Here is a 27182-nt window from a genome sequence, read left to right as displayed (position 1 = left end):
GAAGATTTTCTTTCTTACATGCTGACATGAACGTATCAGCTGCTATACACAAAAGCTAAACCTCCTCGGAAACAGGGTCTCCTATATTTTTTAAAAATAGGAAATGAATAGAAATTTTGAAACTCCGCCATCAGGATACTGATTTTTACAAAAGTCATCATCGATGTGCAATTTCTGTTTTGTTACTCTGTGCATGTGTGTGATGAGAGCAACGCCTTAAAGTTGGAAGATTAAAAAAGAGAAAATTACGAACCTTAAAAAATACAGAAACGAAGAGCTAATTTAGATAAAAACGACACTAAAAAGTAAGATCTGTAACATGCGGCTGGCTGGGTTTGGCTTGGTTTGGCATGGTTTGGCTGGCTGGCTAACCATTAATTGTCAAAAAAACGCATGTTAATGTTTACGTTCAAATCAAAGATTACAGAATTTTTTGGGATTTTTGTTTTGGTAACTAGTACGTGACCAACACAGAAAAAAATTCCCTAGACCTATCCGAGATTTCGTTTAGTCAAAATCTCACTTTTACCCATGTAGTGCACATTAATTTCATTGTTTGTAAAACTATAATTTTCATTACTTTGTTTCATCAAATATTTCTTGTGACCACTAATTTACCGCAAAAAAAAAGGTGATTTGAAAAAGAAATTTACTGTCAGGGAAAACACTAGCTTGACTGATTGCATCACATGATGTAAATAAACACAAAAATAATAAACAAAGATTCGTGGATGAAAGACAGCTAAAAGTATTTCAGGAAAATCATTTTTGCTCCCTATTATCGTAGTCTATTCTTTTATTAACACTATCATTCGGTGTTCTAATCACTATCATTCATTATAAATTACTTTTTGCCCGATATTCTCTTGCCCTTTTAGAAATAACAAATCCTGCTGTGCCCTACATTTGTCTTGGTTACTCTTTTTTAAAAATCAGTTCTTCCTACTCTTGTTAACTTCAGAATGCTTATCAACACCTCATCCGACTACGTGCCGATCATTTCTATCCAGAACGATTGGGAAGAAAGCATCAAGTAAGTTTTACACTGCACAACTCTCCTTTTACTCTCTTCCTACATGTTTGCAGATGTTTGATATTTTCAAACCTTAAGGCAACTCAAAGGTGCGCGCCTTTGCAACTGCTACCTCAGCATTTGCAAATATATTTATCAAGCAATAAAAGAATAGGTTTGCAAGTATATTCACCACTGAGAAAATGAGTTTGCATATATTAGGAGGCATCATACCCCAGCAGGAGGACATAGCGTTGGCAAGGGGTGCATTTTCTTGACCATGCCAACGGGCGGGTCGCATGTCAAAATGGGAAGGCTGCAAAAAGAGATTTATAATGTTGATGGCCAGTAGAGTTACATTACTCTGATGAACCGTTTCTTCTGCAAAATAGCAACAATGAACACGTACGGTGTCCCAGGATTAAGTACGAATATTGAAGGAGTCGATTTTTGGGTAAAAAAATAGACGCATTTGTGGTCTAACTTTTTTCCCAAAAATGCTTGCCCTGGGGGCCATCCCCCACCCCCTGCCCACCCGCACTCCATTCAGTCCCTATTATTTCGAAAATAATTAGTCATAGCGGAAAAATGCATGACACGTTTTCTCCATATTTTTCAACGTTGAAAATAATTGTGCCATCAAAAATAAATTTGTGTTGCTATAAACATTAATTTTGGCCTTCTTTAGGTTTGATACCTACCCCCCTTATGCCTCCCTCTAAATGAGTTTTGCCCGTTTTGGAGATGTAAAATAAAAAGAACGCTAAAAATTACTACCAGTCACCAATTTTCATTAATAATGTTCGACAAACATTGTCACAGTGTTAAAAAGACGATTTTTTTTCTCCAACTTCGGGGAGTCGTGGCCCCCAGGGAAGACATTTTTGAATAAAACGTTATACGACAAAACTTTCTTTTTTTGACCGAAAAAATCGACTCCTTCAATATCCGTACTTCATCCTGGGACACACTGTATAGTCACACTAACGTCATCACTTTGAAATTTCTGAGGCAAGAGAGGTTTTTAAATGGGTATGCCAATTTGTGTAAAGGAAAGGCCAAGAACTTTCTGTATTCTTTGTGTTTGCCAATGTAGGACAAAGCTAATTATATTTTTTGGCTGTACCTACCCAATGTACTAAGGGCACTTTGAATGTTAACTTTATCTTTAAATTATCTTATTATCTTAATCTCTTAACTTGTCAATTTGTTGAATCAGCAAGCGTGCTGTTATTTTAATTTTTTTCAACACTTTATTTCTGTTTCAGGAAGCCAAATGACACAGCATGGGTGTCGTCCAGTTTCAAAGGTTAATGACTTTTCTCATCTAAAAATCTTACCCAACATGTTTTATCATTTCTAGAATTATTTTTGCTTTTATTCTAATGCAAATGTTTTAGAATTAACAGATCTCTAAATGTGAGCACGATAACTGTTCAAAGTCCTTGTTTGTCAGGAGTTAGGTCAAGCAAGGAAATAACATTGAAGGAATTTGAATAGAATTACGGAAACCTCCTGAGTAATTAACTTGATGGTTTTTTTTTTTTTTTTTTTTTTTTTCCCCCATTAAAACTCAAAGTTAACCTGACCACACCCCTTGGAATTGAGGGCATTTTTGTAGAAGTGAGGGAATCCAAAATATGCTGACCAGCAGGTAAGACTCAAAGTAATAGATGACAATATTGGAAATACCTTAATTAATAGTAAGTTATACTCATCTCATGCTTCACTCTAGAAGTCATATGTATTAGCCCAAGGTGTACCAGTTGATAATTGAATGATCTTACTTGTCCATGTGGTCTCTGCTTGTAAGTGGAAAAACTCAAAGAAGAAATTAATGTATTCTCAAGTCTGATCGGATGCAGTCTCTTGCTGATAGTAGCTAATTTGCTATTATTTTAGATGGTGAGTGCACTCAAGGACAACTAACGTTTGTCAGTGTCACTGCAACTGGGACTCCTGTTGTAAGAGCATCTCATGGATTCACCGTTGAGGCAGCTTCAAAAGATACAATTCAGATCAGACGCACCAACACACCTTTTATGTGCGTGTTTTTAGCTGCATTAAAAACATACCCGGATATTCATGAAAGAAATGTAAGTGTTCCACTCATATTTTTACCAAATTAATCTGGAGTCAAAATGTATGAAATATTTTAGCACCTTTTTTAGCATTATCTGCTCACAAAACTGTTGAGATTAGCTACTATACTCTCTTTAAAAAGTAGTTCCTTTAAAAATGACTGCGGCATAAGAAAATACTTTTTTTAAATGATGATTTTAATTTTGATAATTGTGAAAGAGTAGTTTTTGCAAGGGAGTCTTTTTAATATTGAAAAATATTAATATTCTAAATGTTTAATATTCTCATTGGAAATACCTTGCAAACAAACAAAAATTAAAATTAGATTTCTGAGAGTATAGCCATAGTGGTAAAAGAACCTGCCTAGCTGCAATCCTAGTTCTGCAATTAAATTTTAAATGCCTTTTCAAGGCAAAGCGCTCAAAATTACATATAGTTTGACCCCTAAAAGCTGCTGAACTGTATCACAATTGACCAGAAAGTTTTGACTAGCCGTCATATTAAAAGGATAAAGCAGCATTTAGAAAACTGCAAGTGAACTGAGAGATTAAATGTCATACTTAATTCCCTTTCGCCAAAGTTAACAAAAAATTTCAGTTCTGCCAAAGTGTAGAATGACAGTGGATCAAAGCTGGGAACAAAAACATACTTTTTTGCCAGCAAATTTCTATTGACATGTGTTCAGTAATTTTCATAATTTTGAAGAATAAAATAGGGGAATATACATCTAAAGATAGGTACCTCTTATTACATTTACCAAATATTTTTGCCTTAAATGTTCTATACTTTCTTGCATTTTTCTGAAAGCTCATGGAGAATTTTTTTCAGATAATATCTCTTGATGTCACAGAGCAAGGATTGGCAGTTTCAGCTAGTTTCGATAAAATGAAGGTGTTCAATCTACGGACAGGAGAAGTTAGAGTAAGCCATTTTATATACTCATTAAATTCAAGGAAAGCCTTTACAGAAAATAAGGTGGCTGATCCAACATTCTTAAGGAGGGGTGAAAAGTGTTTACTTTTAAAACTAATTTGACTACATCATATGCTCTCGACAACAAGAATAACTTTGATTAGTAAGGAAACAAAATTCATTCCCTGACAGTTGCTCCTAGAATTCCAAGGGTCTACCCGTAAGAAAAAAATGTGTAACTCCTTGCATAACAGAGGTAATGCATCAATGTAAAGTTTATCACAGCCGATGAATCGTAACTTTTTAATCAGCCCAACTAAATGAAGTTTCTCCAAAATATATCTTGTTATTTTGCCTAATTAATCTTTCTTGCTTTAAATTAATTTTGCTTAGTACTTAAAATTTACTGAAAACAACTGAAAATTGAAAATAGGTACCATAAATTATTATGTTTTACACCCGAGAGAGAAAAAATTATAATTTTGGTTGCTGTTCTCCAGTGTACTCTGACAGGGCATGTAGCTGACATCTACAAATGCAGATGGTTTCCAAGTGGGGAGGTCATTCTGTCCTGTGCTGCTGATATGCAGATCAAAATTTGGTCAGCCGAAAATGGAAATTGCGCAGCAACTTTAATTGGCCATACAAGAGCAGTGACAGATGTAGCCATCATTGAAAGGGGCAGAAATATCATTTCTGTTTCAAAGTAAGATTTCTCCATAATACTTTCTTCCCACCAGTTGTTTTTTTTGTTTTTTTTTTGTTCAACAGTTGATTCTATTCTAAGAATAAAACTTAGCCGTCAATTTTGGCTCCTTGCTCAAGGTGACTCCATTAAAAATAAGGAGATAATCAGGAGAGAGTCAATGATGAAACTCCCAATCTACATATTTTGGTTTGCGATGTTGCAGACTTCCTGCCATACTTTATTTTTTTAATGGAGAACATCTTAACGTCAATTCTTAGACTCTTCTGGTGTTTCTTCTCTGAGCAAAATAAATTCTGAAAAAACTGTCAGGAATGATGCTGATTTATTCTTATAAAAGAAAATAAAGTTGGAGCGGAGCTTTTTCAACACCACAAACAAGATACGTAGTTTGGGAATTTTACTGTTAAAATATCATGTCATGATCAATGCTCCCATCACCAAATCTAAGCTTGTGTGAACTATTTGATACAGTTGAGACTCTTTTAAGTTTGCATTAAATGTTTAGTATATTAGTTACTTCCGTTGGCGCATCAGGCATCCGTCATCAGGCAACTGCTAAAGCTTGAAGTAATAGAAATCGTATTATTGCCTGCATCTTAAGGTGCTTAGCTCAATATTTTGGATGCATGATAGGAAGTCACATTATTCATTGCCAAATTTCATGAGATGATATATTTTTTATAAGAGAACAGTAGTGTAAATTCTTTTAAAAATTCCAGGGGATTTCCTTTGTGACATGCGGAACATTTTAAAGAAAATTTCGAAAAAATTTGTACCACCACCTCTCTGCAAAGAAATAAATTATTCAATGACATTCAACAATGGCCGTTGTGACATAGTTTCTTTTTGCTTAACCGTGTCTATTTTAGCTCGATCCATTGAAAATGTTTCTACTGCTGATGAAAAAAAACTATGAAATTCAAAAATTAAGGAAGAAATATGTTTCTAAGAAGCATAAAGCTGAAGAGTCAATTGTCCCACCTATCATTGCTGCAGGGTCTAACTTATGACAAGTGCATGGCTAGTGTGTGTAGTGCCTGCATGCTGAGGAATTTAAATACTACAATTTGCACACATTTCCAACCAGTTCAAAGGACTATCAGTGTTGTTCTTGTTGCATCTTTTTTAAATGTAACTCAGCAAGAGATTTGCCAACTTCCATGCTTTGTTTATCAGACGTTCCATTAGTTTGTTTGTTGTTTTGTATCAATTGTAGGGCATGATTGTACTATCTAAGTATTTATGAACAAATGAATTTTATAACTTTAAAATCTATTCCAGGGACGGATATGCAAAGCTGTGGGATTGTGGAAAATCAGCAGTTATCTCCGACTTGACAAAAGTGGACTCAGCTATATTCTGCTGTTCTCTTTCTAGTGCGCCTACATTTTTAGAACTGGGCGATCCTCCCTCAACTCCAAGTAAGTTAAGAATGCCTCCAGATCTCTGAATCCACAGAAATGAGTATGAAGCTCCATTATCCTCAAATTTGTTTTTTTCGTTTTGTGTTTACAAAGAAAAACATGAAGGATTCAAAAAATCTTCATCCTGCTTTTTCTTGAAAAATTTTATCAAATCCGAAGGATTTGCTTTTACTTCAATGGAGCTGTTTATTTTTGGAAAAGCTCAGAAGAATTGGACATTTTGAAAGGAAATCTCAATCTAGATCAACTTTATAAGGCGATGGCCATTATTTTTTATCTAAAAAATCATTTAGACATTGCATGCTACCTTGTTTCAATGAATTTTGCAATTATCCCTTTATTAATGAGTTGAAGCAAAATTTGTCCTTACTATTTTTTAAAATAGCAATGATCTTACTTTTCCATTTTCTACCAAAGCAATGTAAATAATTGAAAAATAGAACTATTTGCCTTCATACATAAATGTTTGAGGTTCTGTTAGATCAAACCATGATCTTGGTTCAGGTTTAAAGCGGATTCAGATTGAGCCCAAAACTTCTTTTTCAAAATTTCTGAATCAGCAGCCATTTTGATCTAGACTCAGAGGAAAATCGGAGGAATTGGGACCAGAAATTTCTCTACTACCCATTTGAAGTTGTGTAATTCAAAAACTTAAGAAGGAGCCATCTCACCATTTTGTTTGAACTAACATTTTCTCTTTAATCCCAACATGCTCCAGATAATGTTTACCTTTACATAATGATATATGACATTGACTTATATAATGTTGCGGTGTTGTTACTCAATTATGATGATGTGTGAAATGTTGTTTTATTGCACATTTTTTCAGGTGAGCGTGAAATTGGGACAGAAAATAAGATACTTATTATCGGTTGTGAAGATGGGACTGTCCAGTGTGTGGCTGTCCAAAGTCGAAAGCTACTCTTGACAACTTTTACAGGTAGTGCAGTCAACTGTTGTACATTTGTCAACAGTAGCCAGTTCATTGTTGGATGCCAAGATGGGCGAATCCTTCTCTACAACTTGAGTGATGCAACGCAACATGCATGGGCATGGTACGACAGTAACAGTCCAGTCATGTCACTCATGGTTTATAAGACTTATGGATTTATGGCTGGTCATGCTGATGGCATTTGCATTTTCCGCTCTTTTAAAAACAAATGCACGACGCGCCTCCAACTTACAGGACCTCTTTGCGACCCGGTCTATAGTATTGTCTCCGATAGCAAGTTTGTCTATACATCTACTAGAGATTCAGTCATTCGCGCTTACTCACCCTTCTCACACATTGTCAAATTTTTTGATGAGATTAGTTAATCTCACTGACTTAAATTAATTTTCTGTTAATTTTTAAGACTTCCAACTTAAAGTAAGCTGAGCTACAAACTTATGAAAGTATCATGCTGAAAAGTAAAATCAAAACAAAGACTCGAGATTAACTTGAAATTTTAAGCTCTTATTTTCCTCCAGAAGTTGTTGCAGGATTACTGAGTGTCTCCTATTTTTTCTCATAATTTGTTGGTGGTTTAAACTATCACTCTGGTGACGCAGAGGGCGTATCTCTATTTTCACATGAGCCTCAGAAAGCATGGCGCTATGTAGTCGATAAGGTTCTCGTGGAGTTTGAGATACGTTCTTGGGTCAGAGGGGGAAAGAAATTTCATTAATCTAGCATAGCATTGTTGTCTTTCACTGAAAGATTTTGCTCTATCATCGATTTCCAGAGATGGTACGACTATCCTATTCAATACCATTATGAATTTTAAGTCATCAATCTCCTGTTTTTAAAATCGAAAATCTAGTGCATCTCAACTCAATTTTGTTTACTGTTGTCCAGATTGTTTTTATCAACTGTTCTTTAATTTAATGTTTATTTTTATTTAATTTAATTTGTTGCCATTTTACAGGGCACAGATTTGATGTTGCACATTATGTTTAGAATAAAAGGAATAAGACCAAATGAATGATTTCTTTACTTCACTTGTTCTGAGAAACTGAATGCAATCTCCAGGACAATTTCACTTCAAAAATTTTTAGTGAAGTTAGGAAGTCAGTATACTGCTAAAATATACTCGGTTTAACTGCGCAAAAGACTCCCGAAAAAAAGATTACTTTCCTGATAATATTTTTTATTAATATTGGTCCAACAGAGCTTGGTATAAATTCTTGCACAGCCAGACTACAAAATTTTACAAAAAGGAAGACAAACCTTCATAAAAGTAAAAAATGACACGATCTCAATGCTCCCTTTATCTTACTAAACACACTTAAGCTCCAGCATGTTTCTCATACTCAAGAAAAACTAGCCAGTAAGAATAGTGTCAAAGGATCCTACAGAGAGGAAAAAACTCTTGATTTCATATCTGTGACTAACATCCAGATTCATCTGTTTCCTATCAATGCTTCATAGCAAACAAATTTTTCACTGTTAAACTTGAAATTTTTCGTACAGTTTTTTAAACGATGATACTACTTTTCTGAAAATTTGAAGCACTCAGTTGCTTCATGCTTCTGAGGGAAAATGATTTACAGCATTGATGCCATAAATGGAGGAACAACATAGGATGTCCTGAAATGATCAGGGCCGACTCTTTGATTAAAATTCTAAGCAACCTCTTGAGCAGATTTTAGTTTTTCTGAAAGAATGTGTTAAAAATAATTCATTTAAAAAAGTCTCAGCCTGTTTGAATAAAAATCGGTCAATTCATGACAGTTTGAAAGAGGAATGTGTGGCTACTACCTATGGTTTCTTCTAACAATTTATTCGTGTCAAATTAAAAACTTGATGAAACTTTGCCAGATGCTCTGATTATACTGATGAACATAGTTTAGCAACATCTAGCACAATTTGGCTATGCTAATTTATTGTACTACATGAGACACAACTTTACAAGGATGGAAAATAGATTTGTGCATGGTTGCAGTGGTTACATCTTGAACCATGCATTAACTAAACAGTATTGTCAAGTCGTATTAGATGTTGCCAAGCAGTGTTTGGAGGCAAAAGAGCATCTAAAAATATTTATCAGCTTATTTCGGTAAGAGAACATTTTTCAAAGAAAAACAGAGGATGCCATATGGACTCCATTTTGCAATTTAGGACTATAAATTCGGCTCTTCTAGAAAAACATGTATGTGCATAGGGAAACGAATGGCACATACGTTGTTCTTAGACCGGGCTTGAATTTATAGTTCCAAATTGCAAAATGTAGTCCATATACGCCTTGCTCCAAACACGATAAATTAGGCTTGTTTTGCTCAAATTAGCTGATGTTGGTATTAATCAATTTCTTTTGACATCTCCATTGTAAAGAAATCATGGTCACTTTGATAGGTTGCTCGGTTTTTTTTAATTGGAGCACTAGTCCAGATCATTTAGAGACACCCTCTTATACTTATAACTTGATAGTTAACATAAATTTAACAAGTCCAATTTAGAATGAAGCGGGTTAGGTATTAATTTGAGTTTCCTAGAAACTTTGGAGCAATTTTCACTGTAAATTAAAAAGATTGAGAGATTTTCCCACAAATTTGTTTTATGGAAAAAGTCCTTCCCTCTTTGAGAAATGGACAATTCTTAGGACTTATAATTCAGTACATTTGAAGTTTTCTTCAAAAAAGAAATGAATATGCTCTGTTGAAATATTTTTACAAACTTAAATTACTTATTTATTCTTCTTAGAAGTACTAAAACACTTCAGAGGGAATGTTTGATTAGTCACCTTTTTCTGAAAGGAAGCGAAATAGAACTTTTGTATCATGAAAAAGCAACCAGGAGAGAGGGAGAACACTTCAGTTGCAAAACCGATCAACCTACAAACAGAAGTAGAGGCACCATTTTTTTCTTTGTTTTTTCAAAATTCTGTCTCAATATTGGGAGATCGGGCGCTGGAAAAATTTTAACAGATCTATATTAATTCTAATATATAAATCATTGATGTTAGACATGGTTAAAGAAAATATATTTCACAAGAGCTTCATGAAAAATATAATGTACCTCTGGACAGGGTCAGAATTTAATAACCACAACACTTGTTTTTCCATGAACACTTTTCGATGAGTACCTTCGAAAGTTTTTAAACCTGAGTGAGAATTTGATGTAATCTTTGTCTATCATATCAAACGTCCTTCTCGGCAAATTAATGAAAACTTTCTGCATCCGATCGCATACGGAACTCATTTTAACAGTTTCCAGAACGGTTCTCTCTACACTTGCTTTGATGAAAAGCTGGATTGAGAATATCATGATTAGGTACCTACTACATGACAGGTAAAAAAGGGGAAAAGGTTTTATCCAACATGATTTTGGTGTTTTGATGACTCAAACTTTCGTTTTCAACAGTCAATTTAATCAGTGTCCACTTTGATTTTTACAGCAAGAAGACAATTTCAAATGAGGTATTCTTGGTTAAACTAAAATCTCCCTCAGGCACTGATTGTAGACATTTTCAATTTATCTTTCATATTTTGCCTGAAATTTGTTAAAATTTCCGATTTGCAAACATGTCTTACGGTGTTTCAATTATTGCCTTATCTAGTATCCATTGAACCGCTTTACTGATATGGAAATTTATTTGTTTTCCTTCTTAATTAGCAATTTTTCCAGTCAAAAAGGGATTACATATCTTGAAGTATTGACGTTTTGTTGCTGTTTGATGAACATGGTTTATGTTCTCAACTACTGCACAACATTTTCCGTTATTCTTGTTGACCGATTCTTGTAGCATTTGTCCTGAGGAATTACTATTAGGCGCATGTTTATTTTATTCATAACTGTTTTCAAATAAAATAATTATGTTTGATAAGTATCAATTTTTTTGTAATCTTTTCTTATTACTGTTTGATAATTAATTTATTATTACCAACAAAAAAATCCTGTAAAAAATAATTTTACCTCAGAGCATTTTCCTATCATTTAAAGGGTTGAAGATCAATAACTTTTGAGCAGGGCAGCAAATGAAAACAAATTAGTTGTGGAAGTACAAAATATTCGAGTAAAAGTTAGATTTCATTCTAATAAATGTAAAAACACAAGATCAGCACAGTTTATAGAGTTCATATACAAAGGCTATCCAAATATATGCAAAAACTAAGCTAGCTGGACGTTTGATGTAAGATAAAAGTTCTACATTTATTTTCAAAGTTTGAGCCAGCTCCTAAACAGCTGAAACACATATGAATAACAAACTATTTTCTATTGATGAATGAGATAAATTTGCTCATCGATATAAACATCTCTGTTACCACAACCTTTAACTTTCAAGTAAAACAAAGTAGTTAGCACCCATAAATAAGCCATTTCAGCTGAACCTTCCTACAAATCATAACTGAATTTAAAAAAAATAAAACTATGATGGACTAATATATGGACCGCATTAAACAGAAAGAGACCAAGCCATATCAGCTATTGCCAAATTTAATCGGGCAATTTAATTTTTTACATGAAAACGGTTGTGCGGATTTTTGTGCAAATTCCTATGAATTTTCTCCATAATACAAAGCAAATTCTTTACAATTTTCAAAGGAATCCACACAAACGTTCTCTCGTAAAAAATCAAATTCCCCTGTTAAATTTGGCAATAGCTGATGTGGTTTGATTCCTTTCTGTTTAACGCGGTCCATATAATAAGATTTCATTTTGAAAGGAGCATCCCTTCCACATTTCAGCAAGTCTAGGTGTGTGCAATATGCACCTCCCATTAGTCATTATTTATTTACAAGAGTAAATTGCAGCAATTAATCATTGTAGTCTACACCAATAAAGTTGCAGAAGGCGAACAAACATGGAAAATATTTTCTTCAGTCAGGTGTCATCTAAAAAACATGTTCTTTTTACAGTTTTTTTTTTTCATAATTTCAAGCTTAACTGTTCAGCCAGTATTTCGGAATTATGAGATCTTCAGGAGATAAGTACAAAAAGCATAAATATATGGGTATAAAAAGAAAAAAAGCACCTAGAGATAGAGCTTAGATAGAGAGAGGTGATCAATAATTTCGCGCAATTATGGACAAATATTGCATATCCCAGTATTATTCACCTTTTTTTCATCTGGAAAAAGGAAAATTTAATTATATTGTTTACCCAGTTGCATAAAAAATTGATTACCTCTTGAGTAGTTAGTACTTGGTTATGCACTTCAATTTACATGCCTGTTGAAAATATAAAGTTCTTACTAAAGTATGAAAAATTATCTTAATAAAATTGGGAACCTATCGATAAGAATAAGAAATGTACAAAGGAAAAAGTTAGAACTTTGATCTTCATGAGATCAAGGATGATTCTAAATTATCCCTTCAAGTAAAATGGCGAGCTGCAATAAATACTTTTCTTGCTACAAGATTAAAATTTCTAGTAACAGGAAATAATAGATAATTTTTTAAGTACAGTTAATAAACTAACAAAAAAATTTTAAAAAAGTATTTTTGAACACTTTCAAAAAAACAATAATTTAGGTTCCATGTTAAGTAGGTATGTATACATAAATATATATATAAAAAGAAAGTCTTTTGAACACTTCAAGAAAGGCACTTATGAATACTCTCACTAGATCATGAAATGGACAAGAATGGGAATCCATTGTATAAATTTTTACCACAATCATGAGTTGGGAGTTTCCTGCCAGCATTAAAATAGACTTGGATACCTACTTACTTTTTAAAATGCATGATGCACGGCTAGGCAAAGAACATTCTTTCGGCCGTAAAAGACTCGAAAATCAATTAGCTTCCTCAGAATGGGGGTAAAAAGTTACTGGATAATACATAAAATTTTGATTTAGAAGCAGAGCTAACCCTGTTGTGAAAAAGGATTAAATGATTAGTACACAAAAGATACGCCTATTGGATAGGCAATAATTCTTGAAGATATTACAATCAATAATTTTGGCTGACCTACCATGTATAAATTTTAAAATAATTTTGAGGATTTGTTACTTTTTAAAAAGAAAAAAAAAGAAAACCTTTGATGATAGAATTGACTATCAAAGTTTTTGCAGGGATCACACATGAAACAACCAAGAAACATTAGATCTATGTTAGTGGGAGAGTTCTGTGCAGTATTTACAGGTAAACATAAAATTATGCATGAGTCAGAATATAGAAAAGTACAAAAACCTTAAAGAATATAACAAGGAAAATGTAGTAAAAATTCTTTTTGAAAAAGGCAGTTATAAAGTTTGAAAAATAAGAATTAATAACATTATGCAGAGACATCCTACTATGCTACAAAAAATTAACAGAGAATAAATCAACTAAAAGACTTGAAAATAAAACATTTAAAAAATCATTCGAGACCACACTAATTAAAATCTCTATTAAAAATGACAATAGTCTTCATGCACAATACATTCTCATGCATCTTCCTCACCTTGAATAATTCAACAAACTAATTTAGTGACACGTCTTCAACGGTCAATTCAACTAACAACACTTGAAATATAACACGAGAAAGAAAGCCATTACTTTGTAATCACTTTCCACTTCGTCAACAATTTGGTATCTTCCTTATCATTTAATTCATAAAAATAAAATAAGTTTCAATTTGGGATCCATCATTGCTTCGAAGGTTTAATTCAATTGCGCACCAGACGTCCCTTCTCTATGAGATTTACAGGTATGAAAATTCGGATTTTATTTTATCCGAACATTGCATTAAAGTATAATCCAGCATAAAAAAACCATGAAAAAGAGTCTGAATTATTTTGATGCTGAATTTTTTTGGTTGCAAAATCCGAGGTAAAAAGAAAAAAATATCTATTTATGTTTACTACAAGAAAGCAGTCCTCAAAAACTTAAGAATATTACACAGATATTTTTCATTACTGTATTCTGAAACTTGGTCTCTTCAAACAACAAGTAGACTAGCTGTTGGAGAAAAATCTTGGTTAACTCTCCTCGATGGAGGGATTTAGTGCAATTATTTGACATGACAGTCAATAAAAAATATTTTTAGGGGACAGCTTTTAGTTGGCTTGCAACTAAGAGAGGAAATTTTAAATTAAGATCTATCGCAAAAATTCCAGAAGAGGTTACACCTTGTATTTAAAAGGAGTATTTTTAATTTTTTTAAAAAAAATTTGAACTCTAATGAATGTGAGTTCAAGAGAGAGGTTTAGGTGATTGAGGCGGTTGGAGTTTTGAAAATTTGACTGACTTTAACTTCTGGACTTGATTGAAATGGGTCATCTTCATCACAGAACCATCTCGTGTTCCTCTTGTTTCCCAATTGATGTGTATTGCACCTTTCTTGTTACTGAGTCTATGACTGGCCGAAGCTGGTAGCTAATTTGGTCACGATTAACATAAAGTAGAAGACAAACTAAAGATAAGAGAACCACAGTAAGGGCTGTCAAAACAAAAGTTACTAGTGTGTGTGATGAAGGAGGTTGCACCTGGGTCATTAGGAGAGTATGGGGCAGACAGTCACTGTGACCTTCTGTATGCTTATCAGTGTTGATACTGTTGCTGGTGGTACAAGTGATAGCATTTTTGTTCCGTATTCTGACCTGAGAAACACGTAACCATGCACACAGATGCTCCATTTCATGACCACATACAAAAGGATTACCACTGAGGTCGATAGCAAGATTTTTGTGGCGTTGTGGAAAAGAGTCAAGTACGGCCAAATCAGCATCTTTCAAGGCCATCACCTGATTTCGCTCAAGGTCAAGGAATCGTAAGTGCTCCAAGCAAGAGAGGTTAAAGTGAAGGTCTCTCAGTAAGTTGTCACCTAAGTGAAGATCCATGAGATTTGGGAGGCTACAAAAGACATTAGGGTCACGGAACCCCGTAATTTCATTCTGCTCCAAATGCAACTTGTTCAGGTGTCTCAACTCACTGTTAATAAAGATGTCATGAAGGTCTGCTGCCAAATCCTCACTTGTGTTATCTGCAAATGCATTTGTCAAGTGCAGCTCCGATAGGCTGTCGAAGTTAGAAAATACCCTGCAACCAATTAAATATTCATTGAAAAAAACTTTGTACTTTCAAAGAAAAAAAAGAGGGATAATTTAAAGGGCTACCAATTAGTAGCAGAATTTTTGACAAAAATTTGTTTGAAAGATGGTTATGTAAGTTATGTTTGAAGGTGATGGGATCTGATAAAATGGAAAAACTTTGCACAGTAGGCAATTTTCGTGCCATCTTGCACTGGTAGCAGCTGTGACAAACAAAATTCTTTCCTTGAATTTATTATAAAGAAATCATTATTCTAAAAATAAAATTCCTCAATTACTTTAGATTGAGAGAAACAAAGAAACGTTGACTTAACATCCTAGATGTTGAAATATAGCACTACTCTCAAGATATAAAGTCAACTATGCAAGACAAGCCGTACAAGTTTTCAACATCCTTAAATGAACATCACTTTTTTTCCATGATGTTTCCTCCTTTCCTGATATTACTGCAACTACAGATTGTGCCTATCTGCACTTCTATGTTACTTCCGAGATATTCTTGAACTGATCATCTAAAATTGCTTGTGAATAATTCATACCATCATATTCATCAGTTGCGGTATCATGAAACTTACTCTTCATGCTCAATGGGCTACACTTCCTTAATATATGATATTACGATACTTTCTTCGTTACTTTTCGAAGGACATGAACAGCTTTGTTCCTTATAATCAAGGAATAATAGTTGAGCCTTTCTTTGATTTCTTTGCTTCCTGTCCATTGATAATTGGACTGTGTTAAGCAGAGAGGAACCAAGCCACATCAGTTGTAGTCAAATTTGATTGGAAACTTTAACTTTTTACATGATAATTGCACATGCAAATGATAAGGCAGATTTTTGTGCAAATTTCAGTTAATTTTCTGCAGAGTATGAAACAAGTTCCTCAAAATTTTCAAAGGAATTTGGATAAACGTTCTCTTGTAAAAAATTAAATTTGGCAATAGCTGATGTGGCAAGAGGAACTTCTCAAGTTGCACCTCCGATCCGGCTGAAAAAATTTGTACAGACTCATTGCATGAATTCGTTGGACCCGTGTTTTTTTTTTTCCAATGCACCCTGGAAACACCCCAAAAAAATTCTGAAAAGTCTTGTTTTGAGCGTGCGGCAGACAGCGAGTGACGCCGCGCCGGGAGGGTTAGGCGAGCGCTTGAGTGGATATACGCAGTTTAGCAGTTCCCATCAAACAGCAAGCGGTAGCTCTGCAGTAGAGCGCTTGACTCGTAGCCAACTAGGCCCCGGTTCGAATCCCGAACTTGGTGGCTCCAATTTTATGATCGAATTTTATTTTCTCACACATTTTCTGAAACAGCACTTCACACCGAATCACATTTAATACATTGAAACTTGAGTAACATCAATTAATTTACAACCATCGCCAAACATAAATTAATCAATAATCAATAAATTCTTCAATTAGAACTATAGCTTCATGTTTTTTTGTTTTTTGGGTGTGTGTGTGTTATGCACATGATTATCTCGCCAATCACTGTTCTTTCACATTACAATACTATACATTATATATATATATATATTTTTTTTTTTTTTTTGTTGCGTGCATAACAAAAAAGAGAGAAAAAACAAGCAGCTATAGTTCTAATTCAAGAAGTTATTGATCATTGATTAATTTGTGTTTGGTGATAGTTGTAAATTAATTGATGTTACTTAAGTTTCAATGTATTAAATGTGATTTGATGTGAAGTGCCGTTGCAGAAAATGTGTGAGAGAATAAAATTCGATTGTAAAATAGGAGTCACCAAGTCCGGTTTTCGAACCTTGGCCTAGTCGGCTACGGGTCGATCGCTCTACCGCAGAGCCACCGCCTGCTGTGTGATGGGGACTGCTAAACTGCATATATCCACTCAAGCGCTTCTTCGCCTTACCTAACCCTCCCAGCGCGGCATCACTGGGTGTCCGACGCACACTTAAAACAAGACTTTTCAGAATTTTTTTGAAGTGTTTCCATGGCACATTGGAAAAAACAAAAAAAACACGGGTCTAATGGATTCATCCACAGAGTTTGTACGAATTTTTTCAGCCCGATCGGAGGCGGCAACTTGGGAAGTTCCCCTTATTAGTTCCTTTCTGCTAAACGTGTTCCAATTGGGAAGCAAAAATGAGGTGTTTAGTACAATCTGTCACTAACATTACTAAAAACTGGCATTCTCCTTCCATCTTGAATTTGCAGGTACGTACAATTATTTAAACTTTTTTCAAAATAAGGAGTAAAGTACAATTACGAGCATCAAACCCTTTGCACAGTTTTTTTATCTTTGTTTTAAAACAAATTTTTTTTACCTACCATGATTTACATTATAAGACATCTCATAATTTTGGTAAATTTTCCTTCCAGACTTACCTTGGATGATGATGATTATTCGGCTCGCTAGTGGCGATTGAAATTTCATTATGGTTGAGGATAAGCCTTTCAACATTAGGGACATGATGATACGATTTTCCTCGAATCTCTTTTATTCCATTATTGGACATGTCAATAACTCGAAGCTCACTATGATTATTCATTGTTCCAAACACATTCCATGGAAGAGTACTAATTTTGTTACCAGAGAATATTAGCACCTGCTCGTAAATAAAAGAGAGGAAAGTTAACAGGGAGATGAAAAATGTACAAATTGCTATTACTTTAACAAAAACTCACTTAAAAATACAAAAATACTTACATTTAATTAAAAATTTGCCAAACATTAAAAGAAAAGAAAAAACCACATAAATGTGCTCCCAAGAATCATGTGGCGAACATCTTTGATAAATGAATTGAACTGATTTAAGTAATGCTATCTTGATTAACAGTAGCAGACCTCATAAGACAAACATATTTTAAAAATTCTAAGAATATCTGAGGTGATTTTGTGTCAACTCAGCTGGAACTTCTTTGACGGATTCGGGGCAACCCAAGACTGATAGACCTAGGTCAGTCTGTTAGCAAGATGTTCTTTGGAATTTCCCGATCTGGCGATCCCCGATTTGCTGTTTCACTACTTTCCAAGCGTTTCCCTAATTTGCACTACCCCATTGCATAGTTCTTCCCCGATCTCTTTGATTGGCATAAGACCAATGTAATCGGATCGGAGGAACAGCAGAGTGGAACAAGCACATTGGGGGAATCTATTGGCAACAGGAACAGACCTCATCCCCGATTTATAGAGATTATCACACTCAACTTTCCTAACGGACTGACTTAGGTCTACCGACCTTGGGGACAACCCCTTGATAAAAGGTGAGATTCGAATTGACTACTTTTCTTATGGTGCCCTACGGAATAAAGAAGGAAATGGGTAAGATGATCTAGAAAAGATTGGAAAATCAAATAAGTACCTACCTGAGTTTCAGAGGGTAGGTTTTCCAAAATTTTGGCATCTGTAAAACCAGTATTAGTGCAGTTTACAATGTACTGATCATGCTTGCCATAGTAATCTTCTTGCCCACAAATACACTTTGGGGTAAAGTTTTGACAATTTTGGAGTAACGATGTGATAAGCGTTGGTAGAACAAGTGTCAAAATGAGGCCCGCCAATCGATGAACCATTGTTTGCCTGAAGAATGTTGGGGGATTAACTGAAAAAAAAGAAAGAAAACCATAGGAAATACTTTTAAAGGTTTTGATTTTTCAACATTACTTACCACAAAGTTCGGTTCTACATGAGTGTTTTATCAAAGTACTGGTGGACAAGAAATGAACACTTTTGGAAACTTGATTATCATTGTCATCCTCTAGTGTTCATTTCCTTGGTAAAATGACTTCACAAAATACTGACGGTAACTTCTTTAAATAATTGGACAGCTTAAACTGCAACGCATGTTCAATATTTTTTTTCCTTATGTATTTTATTTTTTTAAAAGAAAATTAAACCTTAAAACTAACTTAATTTTTAAGTATGCCATGAAACTTTTTGTGGCATTTTCTAAGATGTACTAAGTAACTAATTCGGTTAAAAAGGCCCATGCTGGACTTAGATAAGCCAATTTCAGTTGGAATTCTTCATTCTTTTTTTTTACAGAATTGCATCATAAGTTTGGCCAGAGGACAATTTATTTTTGTCCTACCACCCAATGGTACTTGGCAAAATGCTCAGAACTTGCACATGAATCATTTCCATGGAAGTCACAATAAGATAGATGAGAAATCTAACGAGGAATCATTCAGACATTCTTTTCAGATAAGAAAATTACTATTATCTACTAGATACTTGCAGGTTTGCAAAATTTGATGGATTAAAATATCAGAGAAAACAGCGAAAAGGCATGCTTAAATTTGTCGAGTGTCAGAAAACTAAATGATCAATTAAAAAGCAATTTTATACAAAGGTTTTAATGCCGATTGCACTATCTTATTAGGTATCTTTATTTATTGACAAGCTAACTGCCATTTAAGTAAAAGCTTCCGGCATGGTACTGCTACCATGCAAAATATGCACTTCTTTCATGGTTGAAATCTTCAGAAAAAAGCTTGATATGTGATAGACATCAGCGCTAGAAAATTTGAAAAGGATGTGAGAATAGGTAAAAAACTGATTTTAAATAACCCTATTCCTGCAGCAAGCTTTAAAATTCGGCAAGCAGTATCCAAGGCAATTAAATGAGGTTGACCTCCTGGAAACAACTTATTGAAATTTTTTACCGCAGTATGTTCATTTTGTATTTATTGAGGAATCTGCATTATGGTTGCTATGGTGCCATTAGGGGTTGCAGAGACATTGATGCTCTACCATCAACTACAAAATTCTTTATGCAAGCTGATGTTAGGTCGTTGCTAACGAAAATAGAGAGGCCGTAACTACGATTCGGTGATGTCATGCTAGTAGATAAAATTCGACCGTGATTTAACATGTGTTCTTATGGGAGAATGTATGACACATGTTCTTTTTGTGCCAATATCTTTTCAGGGGTTGATCTGATGCAAAAATTCATAAGAACCCTTTCAAAAGAAGATAAAATTTCACTTCAGAAAACTGCCTCGATCATAAGTTACATTGTCTGATAATTGAGGAAATAAAAGCAAAACACTACTAATTACCAAAAATCGTTACTTCACTGAGATTAAAATGCGCCGCTCATGCAACTTCGGCCGATCAAAAGCGGCTCTGATTGGTTAACACGGCAATCCCTCTACTAGTTTGACGTCACGAAACTGAGTAGTTACAGCCTCTCCATTCTCGTAGGCAACGTTTAGGTCCATCAGCTAACCGCTCAAAAGTTGCAAAAAGATAGTTGAAAGTAAACATAGAGAATACATGGCACCTTGCGATGTTAATATTTAACCTATGTGCAAGTGAGTACGCAGAAGAATCTTTATTCACTTTATCAATTGACTAGTATGGTCCCCAGAAAATTTGATCAACTTGCAACAGTGACATTAAGGAGCAATAATTTAAAAAGCTATGGTGGACGGCCATCAATTTTGCATAAAGGAAGTGAGCCATGAAAACTTGGTTTGTCAGGACATGCCTCGCAAATGGGTCATTCAACAGGATGTCATCAAATCTTTCTGTGCCAAACAAGATTCATTTGAAGGGTATATCAGTAAATTAACCGATGATTGACAGGTTTTTAAAAGCAGTGGTTGAAAGTTACTCACAGATGTGCAAGATTAATATTGAATAGTTGATGGGCACACAAAAGTAGTTGGGTGGAGAGACAATTGCAGGAGTTCTTAACCTCAGAATTCAGAAAATATAATGTAAACAAAACGAAATAAGCACGCAAGGATGTGCAAATAAGTAAGTGCCAAGTTAGCAATAATTTAAAAAATTTTTAGTTTATAAACAAATATTTATATTGTTTAATTGGCAACGTGGCATTCCAAATAACCAACTTAATTGACGACGTATTACTAACATTTACAACATAAGCTCTGTTCCAAGTCGGATTGAATGATCGAATGTAAGATGATTTGTGTGCAAAAATCCGTATTTAACACTGAGCAATCGACTCGAATCATTCTTCATTCATCAATATTGCCCAATTTTCTAATGTTAAAACCTTATCTCTGGTCTAAACGTCCCTGAACGTGAGGGAACAGTTGTTAAAACTGTTACAAAATTTGGAAGTTACTGATGGCGCGAAATTTCGAAAACGCGTAATGAGTCCCACTTGGTCACCTCGGGTATATCTTGATTTCAGACATGTGTTCATCTTCATCATCACATTATATCCAACCTGATTCGAATTAACAAGCTCGAAGTGAAATAATTTCGTCGCATTTACTGATTCTTCGTCTATATCTCTCGCACTCGGTGATCAGACGCGGCATGTCAATGGGACACCTGACCCACTCACACTCCAAAGTACGGATTCGGGCTCGTATTTTTTGCCGCGGAGGTGGTGCGAATTGGTGACGGCATAACCACTCAAGACGTTTTCAACCAGTACCCGGGAAAGAAAGGCACGGCGGTTAACGGAGAGCAAGGCTAAACTTTTCGTTAGCTTGGTCCAAACGCTGTTTTGTAGTCTATCTCTCTCGCATTTGTGGATCAGGTGCGGCATTCTTTAATTGGCTCGTCAAAGGGACATCTGGCGTACACATACACTCGCAGAAATACAGGCTCGGGCCCGTAAATGTGTTGACTGCTCTAGTGATTGACTCTTATGACGCTGATAACCGCGTCTGTTGCACATAATCCTTTTTTTTAAATTTTTATATTTATAATTGTTGGTCTGGGATATGACTACTAAAAGAAGTCAAATTCTAATTTTTGAAATTTTACTCTTAAAAAAATTTCCAGAAGAGCAGCCCAAAATTTTTCCTGCGATGATTTGATTTCAGAGATCTCTCAAAGAGGGCCCTTGATTGCCTCTAAATTGCTGATGGAGTCCCGTATTTGAATTGTCTCTGAATACGACGGTGAAACTGCAGGACTGCATAACTCGTTTTTGTTGTTTCAAAATGTCTGCTCCCATGTTGTTTTATCCAAAGAGAACAAACTTGAAAACTATAGCTTAAAATTTTCACAGAGCTCTCTTCACACAGAGAAGAAAAAGTTTTGGAGGTTTGAAAAAAATAATGTTGAAAATTTTTCCACTTAAAAAAATAAAGTATGGCAGGAAGTTTGTGATGTTCCAAGCCGATATACGCATTCCTGCAGTTTCATAGTCGAATTGTAAAACTGTTAATTTTTTGCACTAGTAATGAAGGAGATTCCTTGAAGTTTTCGCAAAATTTTTGTCTCGTAGAGAAGAAAAATCCCGCCAGTTTCTGAGGATTATTGCTGTTGGGTAGTATTCTGTGTAAAAAATTAAGCATGACAGGAAGTCTGCAACGTCCCAAACTAAGTTATGAGGTTGCAGACTCACACCATCGATTTACTTCTTACTTCAAACAGTTTTAAAAGGAAAAAATGAGTAAAAACGCATTGGAAATAGCACAATACAGTCTTATCTTATTATTAATATAAATTACAGTCAGTTTAAATTGAGAAAAAAATAAATTAACAAATTTCAAATACAATCGATTGGATTGAAGATTAACATAAATTTTGATATCACGTTCAATTTTAAGTATTTACATCGCATGCTATTTACAAACAGTTTGACGATTTTTGTTCTTTTAAATACATGGATTTTGTCTGCGCTCGCTGCAATTCGCCCCGTGTGCACTTTTTGCAGATCCGCATAGAATTACTGATGAGTATAGTTTGAGATAGAAGTACCTATGTTAAGTAATGTAAATAACCTCTTGAGAATTTTGGATCGGGAGTTCTGGAGATCTTTTGATTGAGGTCAGGTGATTGCTACATAACAATTGTTCAGCAGTTGCTCCTCACGAGTGACCATACAGTTTCACAGTAGGGTTACAAATATGTTTTCGTAGAATCTATACCTTTTTGCCATCTTTAAACATCTAAGATCTCATATTCGTACAGAGCTATGTACTATCCTAATTGATATTCTCGGTTGCACTACATCTGTAGTGGTATTATAATACTACAGTGACCATTGTAGTTCAGTCTCATTGTTCTAAAGTTCAATGGGTGGTTTCAAAGGGAAGATGGAGTATTGATTCCCTTCTTCAGATTTGATCTGGTTTTGCAAGAAGGAAATTAAAGAAATTGATGCCAGATGGACGCATTCCTGATAAACACAACTATGTAGAAATGAATTGAATCAAAGGGAGCTATTTTCATAGAACTTGCATAATTCACAGTTATTTCTGAACTTGCTCATGATTCTTTCTACCATGTGCGTCCAACTGTTGTTAATTAAGATGCCGATTCTTAAAGTTCATCTGTGTTGAACACGCTGTGGTGGCTTAGGCGCAGTGCTTGTTACTATTCCAAGTTTGATCTCGACCACTGACACTTGTCCAGGATGTTTTAGTATTCGAGTTTTTTCTTTCTTCATGATTTCTGTACCTTAATAAAGTATGCAATGGATCAAACTTCTTACATCTCTTCAGCAATCCTCTCTTTACTGATTTCCACGACAATGGTGGTCCTGTTGCATTTTGCTGACAGAGTGAGTGCAACTGAATTTCAAGTATGTAAAGAAAATAATGGTCACAGAAAGCCTAAAATGTCATGACAATATGCTATTACCTGAAGGTTCTCAACTGCTTGAAAGCAATTTTCTTTGGTGGAATTAGCAACTTGAGGGGTAAGAGGAATTAATTGACTACAATACGGGCATTACATTGACTACACAAACGAAAGGAAACTGGAAATAAAAATGGAACTGAAAGAAAACAAAGTGCCGAACTTTAAGCTGATAAATTGAGGGAGGGGGTGGAGGTACCCAGAGGACAATACAGAAAATTAAAACTTCAAAGAATTAATAATTAATACACTCACAAAAGTATGAAAGAAATGAACCATACTGTGAAACCCTAAGGTTTTCCAGCATATTATTGACAAGAACAAAATTTCGATCTACGTCACCTTTTGAGGACGACAAGTACTCTGTGGATTTCTTATTTTAAAAAACCTTTCACATATCAGGGCAAGTGTTAAGGAAGATTTCAGAAGTGTGTCTAACATTTGCAATTATGCGACAAATAGAATCTTGACCAAGTATACATCATGTCAGGTTTTCAATGTCAGATCAAGTTTAGGAGAGTTCAAGGAGTGAATATCCTACAAACAGAAACCGTTTTTGACGCACTGTGAAGATATAAAAACAGTGAGTTTTATGTGTGCAACGTCCACTTAATTTAGTATAAAACTAAATTTTCTCATGATGATTTCTCATGAAGAGAAACAGCTCAGTTAAGTAAAATAATCCCTTCGAGAAAAATTTTGTTTGTAACAAATGTTCCACCGAACAGGATAACTCTGAGAGAGGAAGCATCAATGAGATTCTTCCCTTATTCTTGGCAGATTTTTTTTTTACTTTCATATTGCAATTAAAGTATGGCATGTAGTGAATACATCATCTTCCTGAATGAGAATATTGAGCAAACAAATGATTTCTCCGAGAAACCTATGAAGTGGTCTCGCAAATTTGAAACCATTAATCCGTGGGTTTTGTAATGACAATGGCTAAGCAAGAAGCTTTCAAACCCTGAGCAAATCATAAATGCAACAGAGATTAATTTTTTTAAGTTGAAATTAATATCAAAGTTTACATCTTTATGCATGCTACTTACATATAAACCTTGAAAGTATTTTACAAAAAGTGGCAGCAATGGCTTGTATTAAAAAGACCTACGATAGAACAAACCAATATAGTATGCAGAATGTGGATGACCAAAAAGAAATAAAAATTAAACATAAGTTAATAACAATAATACATGCATTAAACAAGGAACAAAAAATTGTTTGTGAAGTGTATGAAAGGAACAATAATTAGATAATCTTAGCAACAAATAAAAGCTGCAAATCTAAACCTTTTCTTTTCAATCTCTTGATATTTTGGAGCCGATAGCAAGTGTCTTTCAAAACTTTGAACAACTGTCTTAGAAGTTCCTCACCTTGGGTTTCCTTTGGTTTCTAGGAATAAAAGCTTTAAATTTTAAAATAATTTGGTTTGAATATAGTTTACATTAGAGCCAAAGTGCTTGGAATGTTTCCTGAGGGGAGAGCATTCTGGAGAAGAAAGCAAAAATTAAGATAGGATCTGTGACCAAAGTGGTTAAAATGTCTTAGGAGAAGTAATAATACTGCATATAGAAAATTTAAAAATAACGCACAGTATTTTTTGACAAACTCAACAGAGCTAAAGGAAGAAAGCAATGAAGTTATTGTTTAAAAATGTTTAGCTGATACTGCTATAATTCATTCAATACCAAAACTCATTGATTTTACAACTCGTACTATGTTGATAACAATCAGTAGACTGCATGAAACGTCAAAATTACTTCATTCACAACACCACGAAACAATCCTTACTTAAAACTTGCTTAAAATAACACTCATAGAAAAATTTTCTGTTGAATTCTTTTCTCTATTGGGTGTTCTTAATCTTTCTTTTGTTTTAACATGCATTAACATTATTCGTACTTTGTCTTTAATTTCTATTAATATTTTCAAAATGAGTTTTGAAACAGTTTGCTGATAGTTAGTTCAGAACTTCACCCCTTGTGAAGTTCGAAAAGTAAAATTGTATTGCTGGAGTAAGAAATCATATAGAACATGGATAGAACATATTAAGAACATCAAAGGATCAAGAAAATTCAAAATACTCTTGCTCGAAAACCCTACTATTAAAGTTTTTACCCACTCATTTTGTGTCTTGATTTGAGGCGTTTGTTGGTCTTTTCTTGTCTCTCTAACTTTTCAGGCAAATACTTACTTAGGAAAACAAAAGGGCTGCTCAAGCAACAAAATATCGGAGAGTTTGGTAAATTCTTGGAATTTTTCAAAATTGAATTCTGATGTACTCTATGTATTGAATATTTAACATTTTTCTAAGTAACAAGAGTACTTAAAAGAAGGTTCATACAGCTTTGTCAATCAGATGAAACAAGCACGTAGAGATCTGGTAATTTTAAAAAATTACTTATACTGAAAGAGTGTTTATTTCATAATGGGCACAAGTCATTCTTTAAGATTGGTCGTGGTTTTTTCTTGGGGGGGGGGGGGACAACTGATCTGTGAATAAAAAAACCTTGATTTAAAAACTCTCCATAAATACAGAATATTTTTACCATTTAGCTACCACATTGCTCCCCGGTACTAATACCCTATACTATCACAAATCAAGAGATCAATTAAAATGTAAAAAAATGACAATGCATAATTTAGAAGTCTTCCCAAATTTCAACCATTTGGTTGGTAATGGAATGTTCAAAGAAGAAATTGGAAAAAAGGGTATCAACGATTGCATGCTCAGTTTCTCGGAAATTCCTAGCTCTATTTTTCACCTCACTGGTAGGCGAGTAGGTATTATCTTCATTGCTACATTTCCCCACTGCGTGCACCAAGCTATGGAACTGTGTTGGGCCAACTCTGTGGTGCAATTAAATTGTAGGTGTGCAGTGACAAAAGATAAGCATGTAAGTTTTTGTTGGCCTATTATGGAAGTACGATTTGCTCATGAAATCAATGAGAATACATTTTCAGAGGATTTTGAGATTAATTGATGATTATTTAAGATAGTTAGTTTGACTGAATTAACTTAGTACACTGAATTATCTTGACAAAAACTCAGCTTCCTGAGGTGTCAGACAGTGGCTTTGATTTGTAGTGGCTATGGCATATCTTATGTTTTCTCTAATACTCTTGAATAAATAATAAACCAGCTCAACTGACAGACCATTAAAACAAAATATCCGACTATCAAAGATTAAAGCATAGTACAACTTAACATAAAAATGCACCTCTGATGCATAAACTTAATTTATTTAATGCAGCAAAGATAGAAACCGCTGGCAGGTAATGACTGCCCATTTTCCATCCCACAAAGAGACATTCTGCTATTTAAGGAGAATCCACCTAACAGTTTCAACTCTGCTCATTCTCACCACAGGTGATCAGCTCTTGATCAAAACCTTTCAGAAAATGATTGAAAAAATTGATTTCAGTACTCTCCAAATTGAAAAAATGAATGATAATATGTTTGTACTGGCAACAATAGTCTCAACCAGCAAAGGCAGAAATAGTCACACACTGTCACAGGCACTTTATCAAAAATTAGGGAA

General features: G+C 34.5%; 3 protein-coding genes across 7 annotated transcripts in view; 1 reads left to right on the top strand and 2 right to left on the bottom strand.

Moving 5' to 3' along the window:
• PSMG1 (Proteasome assembly chaperone 1) overlaps positions 1–393 on the bottom strand; it is a 36321-nt gene extending 35928 nt beyond the window's left edge. For 4 of the 5 annotated variants that reach the window (XM_019058265.2, XM_019058266.2, XM_019058263.2 and 1 more), the window contains exon 1: positions 254–393. The gene's annotated coding sequence lies outside the window, so the exon portion shown is untranslated. The remainder of the gene's footprint in view (positions 1–253) is intronic. The other variant, XM_072296170.1, reaches the window with a different exon arrangement.
• Positions 394–564: 171 nt separating this feature from the next.
• Positions 565–10951, top strand: LOC109041825 (proteasomal ATPase-associated factor 1). Its single transcript, XM_019058259.2, has 7 exons — positions 565–1033; positions 2281–2321; positions 2915–3108; positions 3923–4015; positions 4507–4712; positions 5997–6136; positions 6969–10951. Exons 1-7 carry the CDS (start codon positions 963–965, stop codon positions 7454–7456), a joined length of 1233 nt encoding a protein of 410 aa, XP_018913804.1. The 5' UTR covers positions 565–962; the 3' UTR covers positions 7457–10951.
• Positions 10952–11110: 159 nt separating this feature from the next.
• LOC109041827 (trophoblast glycoprotein) lies at positions 11111–20833 on the bottom strand. The gene is made up of 4 exons (XM_019058260.2): positions 20688–20833; positions 18432–18667; positions 17451–17671; positions 11111–15082 (listed from the first exon to the last, which is right to left on the bottom strand). The coding sequence occupies exons 2-4, from the start codon at positions 18636–18638 to the stop codon at positions 14329–14331; spliced, it is 1182 nt and encodes a 393-aa protein (XP_018913805.2). The 5' UTR covers positions 18639–18667; positions 20688–20833; the 3' UTR covers positions 11111–14328.
• Positions 20834–27182: the final 6349 nt, after the last annotated feature.

The sequence above is a fragment of the Bemisia tabaci genome, chromosome 2 (assembly GCF_918797505.1).
Source record: "Bemisia tabaci chromosome 2, PGI_BMITA_v3".
Taxonomy (NCBI): Eukaryota; Metazoa; Arthropoda; class Insecta; order Hemiptera; family Aleyrodidae; genus Bemisia; species Bemisia tabaci.
Note: the sequence above shows the minus strand (reverse complement) of the source record. Positions and strands in the feature narration are given on the sequence as shown.